Source organism: Carica papaya, chromosome 1 (assembly GCF_054855325.1).
Source record: "Carica papaya isolate Zhongbai chromosome 1, ASM5485532v1, whole genome shotgun sequence".
Classification (NCBI taxonomy): domain Eukaryota; kingdom Viridiplantae; phylum Streptophyta; class Magnoliopsida; order Brassicales; family Caricaceae; genus Carica; species Carica papaya.
Window position 1 is genome coordinate 21,914,241 of NC_142309.1, and position 15,635 is coordinate 21,929,875.

At 36.8% G+C, this 15,635-nt stretch overlaps 3 protein-coding genes across 5 annotated transcripts; all 3 read right to left on the reverse strand.

Annotated features, from left to right (window-relative positions):
* Positions 1-234: 234 nt before the first annotated feature.
* LOC110818747 (putative E3 ubiquitin-protein ligase RHG1A) lies at positions 235-6,662 on the reverse strand. 2 transcript variants are annotated; one of them, XM_022047720.2, is made up of 7 exons: positions 6,364-6,662; positions 5,214-5,307; positions 2,769-4,553; positions 2,289-2,339; positions 1,114-1,212; positions 882-1,022; positions 235-799 (listed from the first exon to the last, which is right to left on the reverse strand). In XM_022047720.2, the coding sequence occupies exons 3-7, from the start codon at positions 4,437-4,439 to the stop codon at positions 665-667; spliced, it is 2,097 nt and encodes a 698-aa protein (XP_021903412.1). In that variant the 5' UTR covers positions 4,440-4,553; positions 5,214-5,307; positions 6,364-6,662; the 3' UTR covers positions 235-664. The 2 variants fall into 2 exon arrangements, with proteins under 2 accessions (XP_021903412.1, XP_021903410.1); XM_022047718.2 differs by lacking the exon at positions 5,214-5,307.
* A 2,908-nt stretch (positions 6,663-9,570) lies between these two features.
* Positions 9,571-12,657, reverse strand: LOC110818781 (NAC domain-containing protein 89-like). 2 transcript variants are annotated; one of them, XM_088221487.1, is made up of 5 exons: positions 12,015-12,182; positions 11,677-11,764; positions 11,006-11,200; positions 10,070-10,540; positions 9,571-9,971 (listed from the first exon to the last, which is right to left on the reverse strand). In XM_088221487.1, the coding sequence occupies exons 1-4, from the start codon at positions 12,035-12,037 to the stop codon at positions 10,433-10,435; spliced, it is 414 nt and encodes a 137-aa protein (XP_088077613.1). In that variant the 5' UTR covers positions 12,038-12,182; the 3' UTR covers positions 9,571-9,971; positions 10,070-10,432. The 2 variants fall into 2 exon arrangements, with proteins under 2 accessions (XP_088077613.1, XP_088077612.1); XM_088221486.1 differs by lacking the exon at positions 11,677-11,764 and having other exon boundaries at positions 12,015-12,657.
* Positions 12,658-13,450: 793 nt separating this feature from the next.
* LOC110818780 (HXXXD-type acyl-transferase family protein) lies at positions 13,451-15,593 on the reverse strand. Its single transcript, XM_022047769.2, has one exon. It carries the CDS (start codon positions 14,922-14,924, stop codon positions 13,572-13,574), a length of 1,353 nt encoding a protein of 450 aa, XP_021903461.1. The 5' UTR covers positions 14,925-15,593; the 3' UTR covers positions 13,451-13,571.
* Positions 15,594-15,635: the final 42 nt, after the last annotated feature.

The window sequence follows — 15,635 nt, forward strand, 5'->3', positions numbered from 1 at the left end:
TTATAATAAATAAAACAATCAAATAAAATAAATAAATAATGCTATATTTACAACAACTATTTAATAATTTTTTATTTTTTACTAAAAAAAATATTTTAAAAAAAAAAAAAATTTACAACACAAAATCGCCCCCCACTATCAATATAATTCCCCTGCATTATCATATAGAGTCAATAAAATTATCATACTCCTCTAAATAGAAATAAAATTATAATGATGGCGCGCATCAGAAAATAAACAATAAAGTAATTGGAATAATATTAAAAAGGTTCCAAAGCTAATTCAAATGGGGAATTCATCAATTTCTCAATGCAATTTTTAACTTGAACAAATTCTATGTTGCCAATAGGCTGAATACTTTTTGATAGACGGCATCATAACACCTAAATTTTTCACTAATGAATGAAAAAGTTAGAAACTAGTTTTGCTATTCTTCAACTTCTCCAGGAATTTGCAGTATCCTCCCCACCATTTCCTCCCCCCTCCATAAAATTAAGAGAAAACAAAAAAAGAGAAAATTGTCTATAGCCCTCCAGTGAATTATGCCATGGACTACCTTCACACTGAAGATCAACCATGGCAACACCCACCTGAGGATTGGTTCCAATGAACTATATAATATGCGACAAAAGTTGTAGGGACAGTCTTTACTAATCGCCCTCCCTCACTTTGTAGTCAAGCCCGTCGTCTTGCAAATGGGACATGAGTTTTTCCGCATCAGCCACTGTTTAATGCAATCACTATGAAAATCATGCCCGCATTCCAGTGTTCCAAGATCTTCTCCGTCGTTATATTCCTCCTGTTTAGTCCAAAACAACAGTTCAGCAAATAATTCAAGCGTTGAAGTCTGATGAAAAATGCAATCAGAAAAAATTCATTACCTGACAGATACAGCAAGGTTCTCCCTCCTGCTGTGCTCCTTGAGCAATGGAGCATTTCTTCTGCTTAAGGTTGTTTTTTATAATTTCTTCACTCAATCCTGTGCTAACATTTCCAATTCGCTCTTCGAGTGCTAGTAACTCCTATAATAAGAAAATAAAGGTAACTATCAGAACAATCTTTGTTACAAAAATCATAACATTAAAAAGAAGCTCTGTTTGGCTGTTTTTTTACCTCGTACGACATGTTATCCACATCAAGTCGCATATCTCTATGCCGGTCATGAATATCAGCTACTCCAAAAAACATTGACTGGTCAAGGATCATGACATCCTGCCGTGCAAGCAAAAGTTTTTACATAAGCGGACAAACAATAGATTCCCATTCTTGTGAAAATCCATACTTCAAATCATATGCCCAACCAAACCCGAAAAGTTGGCTGCCTATTTAGAGCCATTCCCAGTCTGTTCCTAGTAAATTCTTAGTTTTAATCCTACGACCATTTCATACTCACAAGTAATGAAGTGAAAGAGAGGTGAATATAATTCCCCTCGGATGACTTCATCCTTAAATGGGCTCGCTTCACAGATTCCTATATCGATCACCCCTACATCCCATTAGACTAATTTAGTTTGGTTAAGCTGTGAAGAAGAAAAGTTACTTAGTTTACGGCCATCTTTCTAAACAGGACAGAAAGATAGCATCCATCAAATAGAAGATAAAGGCTATTTTCCACTTGACTTCCCAAGGTGAGGCAGAGAAGAGAAGCATTTCATTCTGTTGTTGGACAAGCAGTTCAGTCAGTCTTACTATACATGATTAGAATATAAATTTATTATGTTTGAATTACCACCACACCTCGAGTTTCTTCATGCTGGAGATGAACCCCAACCTTGAAAGAAACTGAGTTCTCATCATCATCAAGAAACTCAAGGTTGAAAGATGATAACTTAAACACAAAAAAGGTAAGATATTATTCATGTCGAGATCAATATAAAAATTAGAAAAGAGGACTGACTGGAAATCTAACGGGCATTGAACCAAAAGCAACCATGAAGTAGAATAGATCTCCAGAAAGCAAGACTTAGAACCCCATTTTCCAGGACTTTAACAATTAAATATCATGCTAAACTTCTATCCTCTTGGGATCTCAATAAAGAAATAAAAAACTTCTACTCTCAGCCTCCCTCTTACCACTCTTCCCTTTTAACACCGGCAAGTACTGTGCTCAAATATATCATACTGAAAACCGTGCTTTGACATGTGTAGTATGGGTAATAAAATGAACGTAACAAGTTAGTCAATTAGAAAGCATATTTCATCTTGTCAGTTAAAAGCCGTATGACATATTCATCTATAGGGTTCAACTAATGCATTTAGTAATTTATCCAACAAATTGAAAGGCTAACCTCAAAACGCAAGCTCTCACCCCTCCGCATGAGATCCAAGACATTGCGAATCTGCACCAGATAAAAAAAAGCAGTATAAGCTCCAGTCAGTGCTTGTTTCACAAGACCACTATATATTGCAAACAATAAAGCAAGCAAACAAAATAAAACTTCTATCAAGGGAACTTGTTTGTTATTAAAAAAGTTTCTATTACATCCAAAAGCCTAGAGTTATATTGACATTATGTCAGATGTGTGGAAGAAAAGGTTGCATAGACATCATAGACTACCTAAAACTTGGCCCAGAAATGAACAAGTTTATGGGCAGAACCAGCAACAGAGTTACTGAGTCAGACAACATTCATAACAAACAATGAAAAGTTTGATGACAATACCAGTTAGATTACCATTCAATAAAACATTCACTTAAAATGCCAGAGAATAACTACTATAGATATACAATAACATTTAACCAATGAACCAAAGAGCAGAAGAACTAACCTCAGATACAACAAGCCTGCTCCTTCCTTCACTGCCAGCAGCCAACGCACGCAAAGAATGGGGAATTCCAAGTATACTATCGCCTTGCCTCTCCAACCATGGCGCCGATCGGGGATATGAGTGATGATGCCCCTGGCTACCAGATCCTGAGGGAAGAACCATCTCTTCGGGGGAAGGAGGAGGAACTGAAAGAAGGGGAGAACGATCACTGCTTGTGCCCCCAGAATCAGCTCCAACAGTAGAAAGCAAAGACCTCCTAACCAGCTCCGAGAATCTTCTTGGAAAATGCGGAGGAGGATTGGGAGGAGGAAGAACCCATGCCGGGTTAGAAGAAGGTTGGACTCCTGAAGATGAAGCAACCCTTGATGTAGATGCAATATTTCCAGGAATGCCTATATTTAAACCAGTTAAGCCTCTATTTGTCGGATTTCGGATGGAATTTCTGAAGTCAGGCACAGGCATGAATAAATGATTATCTGCCATGTTTCTAGCTAAGTTTCTTGACCTGGTTTCTTCACGGGGCATAGCATCTCTATCCACAGACATAGAACTTGTCGAACTTCCAGCTCTTGAGGTTGGGCCTCCACTCCACCTAAATGGGTGCACATTTCTAGTTAGTGCTGGAACATGGATGGCAGTGTTCTGGCTTTGACAATTCAAATTATCAACAGCTGGTGCTGACCTCAAATCCAGAGAATGATCAACTGGCAGAAGGCTTGAGGACTGCTGTGAAGTCGAAGTACTAGAATGCCTAACAATCCCTGACTGAAACAAAGTCGGGTTTATGGATTCTTGTTGGTTTGAATGATTAATCCTCAGACGGAAATTTCTATGGGAGCCTTCAACAGCTCCTGTAACTGTTGAATCAGGAATGCTTCCAGAAGCCATTCCCCTTGAACCAAGTACAAGTCTTGGGTTCACCTGTTCTGATGAGGAAGATATACTTAAACCACTTCCTGCATTATAGCAGGGAGAGAGAGCAGTTGACACACTACTTTCTGCACGTTGAAAATCATTACAATTCCCACTTGAAGAAGACTGACCAACACTTCCTTCAAGGGCCTTTCTTTTGCAGGATGTACGACGACCCTCAAGGGCACAACCTGGTCTACCACCATTGTGTTCCACCAGATATTCAGAACCCCTAGCCGGTGAAACTTGCTCGTTTTCTGATCGACTAGATTTGTGGAAATTAGTATGTTCCATATTTTGATTACCATCACCATCATTACCCATAAAACCTGTGTTCAAGTTGAGATTCTGCACCACTATATTGGAATTTGAACACTCTGCAAATAAGGGGTTCACTCCAACACTGTCGTTTCTTCTTCCTTCTGATCTTGGAACAGCTCCAGCACAAGCACCGGCAGAAGATGACCATCCATGCTCTGATTTTTGCTCATCATGACAAACCTCATTCTTTGTACCACTAGAGCTCGATTCGCCATGGCTCCATCTGTTCAAATCCTGTTGTTCATGATAAATAGGATTCACAAAAGTAATGTTTGCATCATTTGGTGAAAGCATATAATTCGGCAACCGGTTTTCTCCAGTATTATGAATACCACTCCAGCAAATCTGCGGATCTATTCCTGCACTGTTTGATGCAGATCCATGGTCAAAGTTTAAGGCCTCTGGTAAAGAACCAATGGTACCCCTGTGCCCTTGCATTAGGGCTAAAATAAACTTCGTCAAGAATAACAAGTACAGATTCTGAATGAAGTTTGGATGCTAAGAGCAAGTCACGCCGTTACCAAGCTCCAAGATAATGTCCCCCTGATTGACCTGCATCATACAAATATGGTGTCAATGGCCATAATCCCAATCCATATCCCCAGATGCCATGAATATGAATGATAAAGAGAATTGGAAGATTAAGATTTTACTGCCTGATGATAATCATTGTATTTGAATCACATTTACAAGATATTTTTGGCCATGGACATAGTTCTATTCTGAGAAGATGGTCATGACATAGTTAGCAAATGATCATTATCCTGTTCTCTCCAATTTATATTGTCAAAGCATCTACCAACAACATAACATCAAAAACAAAAGAGAGAAGTTTTTTATGTAATTGGAACTAAAATTCCTACTCAGGAAATAATCTTTCATTGTCTTTCCAGAGGAATTGATCTTTTTCACACCTATTCAATGTAAGCTGAAACTAGTTCTTCACATGATATCACTGGTCTTGGCTAAGACCCCATAGTACATAGTTTATAAATGCAGTGTTATGGTGTTCTCAAATGCAAGCTATATTATTGTTTAAATAAGCTGGGTATTTAAAGCTTGTCATTTTGACCCAAATATTGAGTAATCAAACTGAGACACCACAAATAAACTACTTGTTCTCCAGGTCTATAAGAAGTTATCGTTTTATTATCAATGCCAACATCAACAAAGATTAGTCCTTCAACTGAAGTTTCCTTTGGGGAAAAAGACCTGTAACACATAAGACAGTTCCAATGTGGATGCATGCTTAATAAGCTGAAAAAGTTCCTTAGTTCTCAAGAAACTCATCACTTCCGTAAACTATCTGCAAAGAAAAAGCAATTTTAAGAAAAGTTCAACTATTTATTCAGACCATATCAACAGAGGTTACTACCACATATGATAACTGACTCTGAAGAATTATTAAAAAAAGTTGTAACATTACAATATGCTAAAATCAGGCCTTCAAAGTATGTGCAGGGCAATAACAACACCACGAAAAACTTACACAACATGAACCACCTGTTAGTGTATGGACTGCAATAAACAAAGATAATGACTCACCTAACACTACATTCCCACTAGTAAGTAGTATTAAACTCAATTTGATCTGCCAGCGGGTCAGGTTAAGTAGGCTCTTATCAGAAAAAAATTATCTAAATGTCAAACAAGCAATCTAACTTCAGATAAACATCCTGGTCTTTATACACCGTGAAGCATGATTTTACATAACAAAAGCCAAGAATCATAGTTACCACTCCCAAAAAAGAATAATATCGCAAAACCACACATTTTGATTGCCATTGAAAACATATAAGAAAAACCACATATCAGACAGCACAAAGTATAAGAATTGAAGTCAGTACAAATATTAAAAAAGATGAAAACTTTCAAACATAAGCACAAAAAGAAAAACAAAATTGAGGAAATCTCTTTTATTTTCTCAACGAAAAAAAGAAAATAAACTAAATAGAACTCATAAAAAAATCTGAGTAAGAAGGGGATTGACAAGTAGACAACTTTTCAACCCTGATATATCGTCATTCTGCAACAAAATTCTGTAAACTAAACGTGCAGTGCAGATAAAAGAGAGAAGAAGAAGCCAACAGATAACGCCCAAAGCACATGCAGTCTCTGATAATCTTAAGACGATTAAAAAAAGAAAAAACCCATCAAGGTCTGACCGGAAAAACAACACCTTTCAACAAACTAATTGCTTTAAACTCCAAAATAAAAACCCACGAGAGAATACAAACGTGTATATCTATTATCTACATAACAAACACAAATCGGACACAATATTTACAAAATTCAATCTCACAATCGACCGATCGAGCTAAAATAACAGAGAAATCGGAGGAAAAATAAAAGAAAATCTCACCTAACAGATGAAAAAATGCAAAGACCGATGGATCTAAACCAGGGGAGAAAATCTACGAAGAGGGGCTCAAAAAAACGAGAGAGAGAACCTATAATTCCCCTGGGAAGCTCTTTGTCTGACGAAAAAAAAAAAGAAAGAAAGAGAGAGAGAAAGAAAGGAGACCGAAGAGAAGCCAGTAGCAAACGGGAGGAAGCGAGAGGCCTAGCCTGAAGGATAAACGAGAATGTGAAAGGTAATGCAGGAAGAAAGAGAGATTAAAAGGGGGGAACAGTAACGGGTAATTTACGAAATAACCAGCGGGAGGCATAAAGAGCAGTTTCGTAAGAAAGAATTGAATAATTACAAAAACAGCAACAACTGGGCGAAACAGGAATCCTATCGGACCGCTTACCCGACATTGTTCCTACACGTGTCCATTCGGGTCGGGTCGTTTATTTATTTATTTATTTATTTGGACGAGGAGAAATTACTTTTGAATATTTTATACCGGAAAAGGAAATTATTTCACACATTGTAATTATCATAAAATTGTATAAAATTATTCCATGGGATTAGACTAATTTAGCTTACGAATTAGATGCATAATTCAAAAAACATGTACATAGAAATTGAGAATAACCATATTTATTAAAAAATCAAATTGAATCGACTAACCCAGACCAAACATAATAAATATAATGAATTTTAAATAAAAACCAACCAATTCCAATTAAAAATCATTATAATTGTTAATTTATTTACATTTACATTTACTTTGTAAATAATAATTTAAAAATTATTGATAATATATGGTAAAAAAAATAAATATTTTAAGTCATAACAATAAATTATTGAATCAAATTTCTAATTTTAAAAAAATTTGTAAAATTATTTATTTAAAATTAAAAAGAAAAAAAAAAAAAAAAAGGATGAAGCAGTAATAGACTCGTCTCCCAATGCGCACCGTAGGGAGACCCACCCACTCACCTTCACGCCAAGCACCTGCCCCAATCTTTTGCAATCACATGCATCATCACTCACCTCTTTTACTTCAACCCCACTTTCGTAGCATTGAGCTGTGCTTGAGTTGTGACCAAAATTAAATTCTAATTGATTAATTAGTAAAAACTTATATAATAAATAATTTTTTTAAAGAAATACACGTGGCAGTACAATCATTTGGTTGGGACCCAGGTGGATGGATGGACGGACTACATAGATTTTCTTTTCTTTTTGAGCCAAAAGATTTTAACGGACGCGGATGGGAGGGGGGGGAAATAACAATTAAAGGAAATTGGGAGCACTAATTAGCAAAATAATCACCGATTAAAGGAAAAAATAAGTAAATAAAATAAATACAAGGGGGGTGTATATATGAAGAGGTTCTGGGTGCCCTCCCTAACTTTCCTTCCTTCTAATGTTGGATTCACATCTCAATCGTGGGCTTCTTCTTATTCTTCTTCCACTTTTTTGATTTACTTTAAAGATTATGGGTTGAATTTTAATATTCATTCCTTTTTAGGTCATGAAAATGAATGACGAATGAATTCACTCTACTTGCATAATATATATATACCCAATTTCTTTTTCAAACAAATAAAATCATTATTTAATAAAAAGACGAATATTTGTAACGAGCAATTTTTTTTTTAACAACAAATTGTCTGCTATTTTCTTAAATAATAAATAAATATGTGATGATACCCATAAATTCTATAATTTTTATATAAAAACACTTTTTTTATAAAAAAAAATTATAAATATGGGAATCGATTTCTTAAAAAATAAAATAAAATTTAATTTCACACAACACATAGTCCAAAAAAATAGGATAATAATCGATTAAAATTATAAATTAAAAAAAAAGGGGTCAAGGAAGATGCCGAAGGCTATGATGCGGTGTAGTGTGGCGTTGTACCAGATGGGTATCAAGCGACCACCATTTTTTAGTGAAACAAGTTTGACTTTTTTGAAGAAGAAACATTAGTCAGTTCACACCAGGCGAGTTGATAGCAATTATGTGATTTAAACCTAATAACAATAATACCAATCAACTTTTTCCGCTCAATCAATTAGCTTAGAATTTAAAATAAGATCAAAGAGAACTGCGATAAAGATTTTACAGGAATTATGATTGTAAATTTCAGATTTTATACGGGTCTATTTTATTTTATTTTTTAATTTAGTATGCTGCTTGCTATTTGTGTATAAGTAATTAAATATTTAAAACAAAATTGAGAGTTAAATATTAGTGGGGTGAGGGAGAGCGTGAAAGGAACAAGATTGCCTCATCTCTACCTTCTTTCGATGAATTTATCTTCACCTTCTGGCAAGAGCTCAAGTCGAGCACCAACACGAGATTAAAATAAACTGATTTACATGTCGGTGTGTGGATTATAATTGCAAGTTTTTCCAAAAGAAAATTTTGAAAAAATATTTAAAGAATTTGTGTAACTGCTAGAAGTGAAGATTATACATATTCTTGTTCGGATTAAGAATTTCAGTTTTTAATTTTCTCAAAACCAAAACAAAAAAATTATCATGCAATAGAAAGATGTCTGACGAGTGTGGCTTGCCGTGTTATGGCCTCTGGATGCTTAAAAAGTAAAAAAACAAAAAAAAAAAAACCTGTGGAGGGAAAGAACCACTCAGGTGGTATTTATTAAATTAATTAAATGGGACAGCTGACATCACTGCCGGTAAAACTGTAAAAATCTCACACCGGATGTCAGCTAACGTTCTGGGTATGGCACCAATATATATGAATTATAGGTTAAGAAACATATATATGCACATATATATATATATATATTATGTCATAACAAAGATTTAGTTCAATAAAAAAAATAGTTACAGGATAACCACAATTCAAAAGTCAGGGTTAGAGGCTGTTGGGTTTGGTTGGTTGGGTGGGTAAAAAATGAATTCAAATTCCATATTCATCAATGCATCCTTAGATGTCATGTCCTGCACCCACCACAAAATGTGCAGCAGCAAGCATTATAAAGTAATAAGACACGAACTGCTGAACAGAATGTGTACACGTATATACATACATACACCCACATCTAAAATCAATTCAGATTTAAGAGTATGATAAAAGAGCATCTATTTTTTCAAATGAATTAAGATCTTAAAATACAAACATTTCAAAAAAAGAATACAAAATATGAAAGATAACAATATTCGACCCACATAAATGAGCTAGTTATAAAAAATGCAACCATATATCACCTCAATCCCGCAGCATCCATTCAAGCACAAACAAGGTACTAATGCAATACATATCTATGATCCAAAGGAACTCACTCATATTATCATAAATATAATCTTGAAATTGGTTCACTACTAAGATTCAAGATCAGACTAAGCAATAATCCATTAGAGAGAGGAGGGAAAATTTTAAGTTTGCATAAGCTTCACAATTGTATTCTCTTTCCTGCAACAAGAATATTTGTTAAACGAAAACAGTGAAGGGCCATAAAGAGAGAAGCCTTGTCGATATGCAGAAAGATCAAGAGAGGCCCGGCAGCTGATTCTTAGATTTTGCTTTAGACTGCAGCCATCCAAGACATAGTATCTCCCTTTACCCTTTTACAGCAGAGTGCCATTTTAGGAATATCAACAATCTGCATGCCAAGTAAAAGCATAATTCACCAAATGTTTCCACCAAGATATCAGTCAGAATGGAACTTGTATCAACAAAAGGGAATAGGTAACAAACAACCTTAATAGATGAGCCATCTAGCTATGACATCCCTCTGAACTTCAACTCTTACAGTCTCTTTTACCAGCCTTACATCTCCTAGAAGGTAAAGTTAATAACAAAACCACTTCTCTCTCTCTCTTTACTTTAATGGCTATTTAAAGCTCTTCCAATTACTTGAATCTTGATGTATTTCCTTAGTTTTGGTGGCTATTTAAAACCCTCCTCATTGTTTGAGGGTGTTCTACCCTTTTTATCACTCTTAGGGTCTATGAACCCTACCCCCAATGCTCGGTATTTTGAGTCCTTTCTAACCGCTCTTTCGAGCCATAAATAATATCATTCACTAACACCCATATGTGCTTCCATGTTCAATCTGGACCCTTAAGGCACAAGATCATCCAGCTCGATGAACTCCCCTTTTAGAATGCACAGTAGTTCATTGGCACTTCTAGTAGCAAATATGTCGCCATCAGTCTCTGACAATTTCACCTGCAAAACAAAAATTAAACGATTCATAACAAGTTTAGAAAAAGGACACATGATTCGAACTAATATGTGCACAAACTGGGTGAATTTCATGTATACTTTGTTGAAGAAATGTGCATTTACTAGCCAAGATAATAACAAGCTCACAAAGAACTCTCATGCAGATTAAGAGGATGTTCCTTTTTCCCTCCTAATTTTGTTGTTTAAATTTGGGGGGGGGGGGGGGGGGGGAGATATGAAAGCAGAGCAGGACACTGATTGCAAATAGTTCCTACAAGACAGCTTCTAATTGGTTGCAGCAACAGCAGGTCCCTTGTACGGATCAGGAGGGTTGTTTAAGTTATGCAATCAACAAGATTATGAGAATCTGAATAATGTAGAATGTAAACACACAGAATGATTTGTGATTTTTAAAAAAGGAAAACAAGAACAAATTAAAAATGGGACATAAACAACCAAGGAACATACATCTTTGCTCTGTTCAATGGAGGTCCCATGATATACTTCAGCTTCAGCAACATCAGCTATAAGGAATCCATCATGTTGAACACCGATATGACGAACTGCTGAAACACTTTCCTCAGCACAAGAACTAAAAACATTCTCTGATCTGCTATTTCCAGAGCGAGACTTGACAAGCATTCGGCATAGGACAAAAGCAGCCTGCAGATGCTAAGTGTAAGACCTTCAAGCATCAAGGATAGGAAAGAAATCCACACTCAGCCAAAATCATCTTTAGAGACCTTAAGATAAAGAACAAACACGACCAATAAGACTCTCATTTCACAAACCAATCATGGAAAATATCACAGCATCTCTTTCATTACCAAGATAAATAATCAGCTGATAGTTTGAACATAAAAGTAAAACAAAACAAAAAGAAATTCCTAACTAACCAAGTTCATGATACGATAAAATGCAATACCAAGCAAGTTTAGTTATTCAGAAAATGCAAACTGAAATAAAATTTTAAGATTGCAAGATTTAAGAAGGTTGACACGCAACATCTGTTGCAGGGGTTCCTCATAAAATGTTATATCTTGGAACTTTTTACCTTAATATATGCATGTGTGTGTGTATAAGGCTATCTATATTGATTGAGGCTTCTCCATGGTCAGTTAAACAATTGGGACACTTACAAAAATTAAAATTTCAAATCGGCAACGTATTGAATTGTCTCTGAATTTGTTCAACCAGCCTAGATTATCTTCAAAACTCGACCAAGACCTTTCAAAAATTCAATGAGGCAATTCATCAAAGAACTAATTTGAATCTCTTTCTAAGAACTAAACAGAAGAAAAAATATATATCAACAGCTATAGTTAAATGCAGAAAATATCGATTCAATGTCTATGGAAATCCAGACTACTATAAATAAGCACTGGGAGTCATTAAAGAAACAACATAGACAAAGGATAACTGAGAAATTTAAAACAGATTAATCTGAAGTTTTCAAAAAATTAAACCAAAAGCATACCTTAATATGATCAAGCAGGGCATACTCGTACATGACCCAATCAGTTCTTACCGAATTCTTCAGCGAATTCCCCAAATAGAAAACAAACCTCGTTCTCGTCCCAACCGGCAGCTTCTCTCCAGGGCTCATCACGTCCCTAACCCTTCCCCTCCTCCTCCAGTACCCTCCCTTCGTCCTTCTATTTATCGTGCCACTACTACCTTTCAAAACCCTAATCGTATAACAGAACCAGTGCCTCTTCCTCGCTTTGCAACCATAAGAAAAGCACGCACTGTCTGGCAACTCATACGGCTCGTAGTCGTATAAATTTAGCTCCTTTATCAAATCGTAGCCGTTTGAACCCTCACAGCCGTCTTCATCGCCGATAGTGTTACGGTTCTTGCCGGTTAGATAGCAGCAGAGGAGTTGCTCCTCGGAAGGGTAGAATCGGCAACCCGGCGGCATCTTAAACGATGTCGACTCTCTCATGCAACGAGAGTGCTCCATTGCAACATCAACGGGTGAGCACCAATTGTCAGAGAGAGCAAATGAGAGAGGGGCTTTTGGGTGGGGGTGAGGATTTTGTAGGGAAATGGGAAGAGAGACGAACAAAAGAGGCGTGCAGCCGAAGTTTCTCTTTTTAGCTCGACACTGCGACTATGATAGTATCCTATCCAAGAGTAGGTTTACCTTATCCAGCTGCCGTTTAATTCATTTATGATTAGTTGGTAGGTGGGAAACAATTGTTTAAAAATTTGGTGCACTCTTCTTCTTATGAGCTGGCATGTTCTCATTGGTTGCACGAAGTAAGGATATTGACTGTGACGGTCCAAAGACAATCCAGTCGTCAGACCGAAATTTCGATTCCGCGACTCAGTCAAAATTGGAAACTTTTTTGTATTATACTCACACGGTTAGACTTACAAACAGCACTCTCAGCCGTTAGATTCAATGGCGTCAGTATAAAGTGGACGAATTCTTAAGATAAGCGGGTAGTTTTTGTGAGCGTAGACAATATTGTTCGCATATTAGCAATTCCACGACAATGAAAAAGACATCTTGCTTACTGCGGAAGGCAAGGTTAGGTGTGATACTTGCAGGCAGGTTGCAGATACCGACAATAGACACGTGTTCATAGAAAATGAGAGAGTATAAGCTGATTGTACTCTCGTGTTTTTTAAACAAGGTTTCTTATCTGAAAATTGAAAATGTAAGGATATTTTCTTGTATAAAAAATAGAAAAATGTTTTCAACGAAAAAGGTAAGAGTTGGAGGTGACAAAATTCTACAAACTGTTGGTAGGCATTGCGTATGAACTTCATATCTGCCCTGAAGATACAAATGAAAACCTGTGTTATTTTCATCTCTGGTTGAATCTACGTGCGTCAATTATAAATTTTTATTGTTTCCAAGATGGGTCAGATTCAACAGCGATAACACCAGATGGCATATAGCAATTAGATCAAAGAGGAGCAGAAAAGCTTCTTTATGTCTCTTATTTATATATTTTTCATGGATGGTTATAATTACTAAAACAGATAGCTTAGAAACGATGTCAATGGTCTGCAATAGATGGAATCAAGAGGTAGCAGACATGAACTCCTCATCGGATTCTAGGGCACCCATGAATTCCGGCAAAAGACACACCTCTAAATCGATGCTCCCTCCTCCTTCATGTCCTGGATAACACGACACTTTTCCGTCAAACTTGTGTGAATAGCCACTTAGAAGCGCCACAGCTTTGCCCATGCCAAATTCGTTCCCATACTTGTTGAACCTAGGAGAGCTTCCCATCATCACGCTAAATGGATCGAAGAGATCCATGTGGTAAACAAATGGGTTCTTCAACCATTCCTCAACAAACCCACGAACGGCTCTGTCGTTGTGGTTAGCCACGGCTTCATGAAGCTTCCATGCCGCCCAACCGAGATTCTGCTCGAGTAGCTCACCAGCTTTGCTCACTCCTTGCGCTGTTTGAATCGAGTTTCCGAAGTAGTCAGGCGACAGTGGTGGGTCCAATCTGGGCCTGTTATTTATAGCGAGCCGGCAACAGGTGGTTTGGTCCGGAGGAAGATGACGAGCCCTTGTTATGGATCTCCAGACAAGTGCAGACAAGGACTGGAAGGAAGAAATCTTAGTGGTGTTATATTCGGCATTTGCTTTACTTTTGAGTCCAGCGATGGTTTCCGCCGAGAAGTGGAAGATTCTTTCCATGAGTTTCGGCGATTCATAACGTTTGATGAACTGATCCTGGTGGGTAAATGGGAGGTTGATAATGGGACCATAGCCATCTGGGAACCAACGATCCAGAACCGGTGGGCGAGAGATGGATGACGGCGAGCTCTTTCCTTGAAAGATTTCAGACCATGTATTGAAGAAATGCCAGAAAGATGTCCCATCACCAATGGCATGATTCATGGAAGCTCCGATAAACACACCATCAACCAGCTCTGTCACTTGAATTGACAGCAAAGGCCGAGTATGGCCGTCATGATTAACAGCTCTATCATGGTCAAAAAAAGACTGAACTACCAAAGGGACATAGACCGGCGAGAGGATCTCTTCCATAGTCATGTCCAGAGCTGCATGGATCAATTTCGCACCAGGGCTGTTGTTGCAGTCAACGAAGACGAAATAAGGTGGGTCGTCTTGTTTTCGAGTTACAAGGCGGCCGGCGAGAGGGTAGAAGTGGACGAGAGCGAGGGAGAGAGAGTCCTTCAACTTGTCCAAGAAATAGTTGATGAAGTCATCTTGTTGAAGATGAATTACTGGTTTTGGTGGCTTGGCAAAGAGAAGACCTTTCTGGATATATTGAACGGAGAGCATTGCGAGGTCCCATGGAGTCAGATAAAATGGCGGTTTCGACTCTTCTGTTTTCCAGTGAGGTTTTACAAAGGATTCTGAAATATGTCTAACTGCTGAAGAATCCATGCTAACTGTTATGCTCTGGCTTCAAGTTAGCTAAATCAGCTCTCTGGTTTCTGGGTTTATATAACATGTTTCTATTGTAATTTATATAAAATATATATATATATATATATACACAAATGGCTTCCTTGTTCTCCAAGCTAATCTCACTCTTCTTCCTCTAAAATACGTATATTATAATTGACAGGTAAAACCCCCAGGAGTAGTTGTTGAAGACCTCAAAATTCCAGTTCCCTGTTCATCACAACCTCTTATACTTTTCAGCCAAACTGATCATCAGCTAAGCTAAAATGTCTGACCAAATGGTTCATTTCAATTTTCAAAAGAACCAACTTGCATTTTTCGTAAATGGGGTAGGTGCTGCCTTCGTAACTAGACAAGCATAAAACATGTATGTAAGAAATTAAAATGTTAATAAAATAGGAACTAAGCCAAAGTCTACCCAATTGTTATTGAAATGACAATTTTATCTATCTAAATTCTCACGCATATAATACATACATCATCGCAACACTTGCAAATATTTTATAACAGACCAAAAAATAATTCGTTGTGTATAAATATTTCTAATATTAAAAAAAAAGAATTTCATTAAATCTCATTAAAATTTCATATAATCTCTACAAACATTAACAATAACTAATAACAAATGGAAACATTTTCAGCATCAATCTGTTTAGCAAAAGGATTATTAAATATTCTACTTTTAAAATC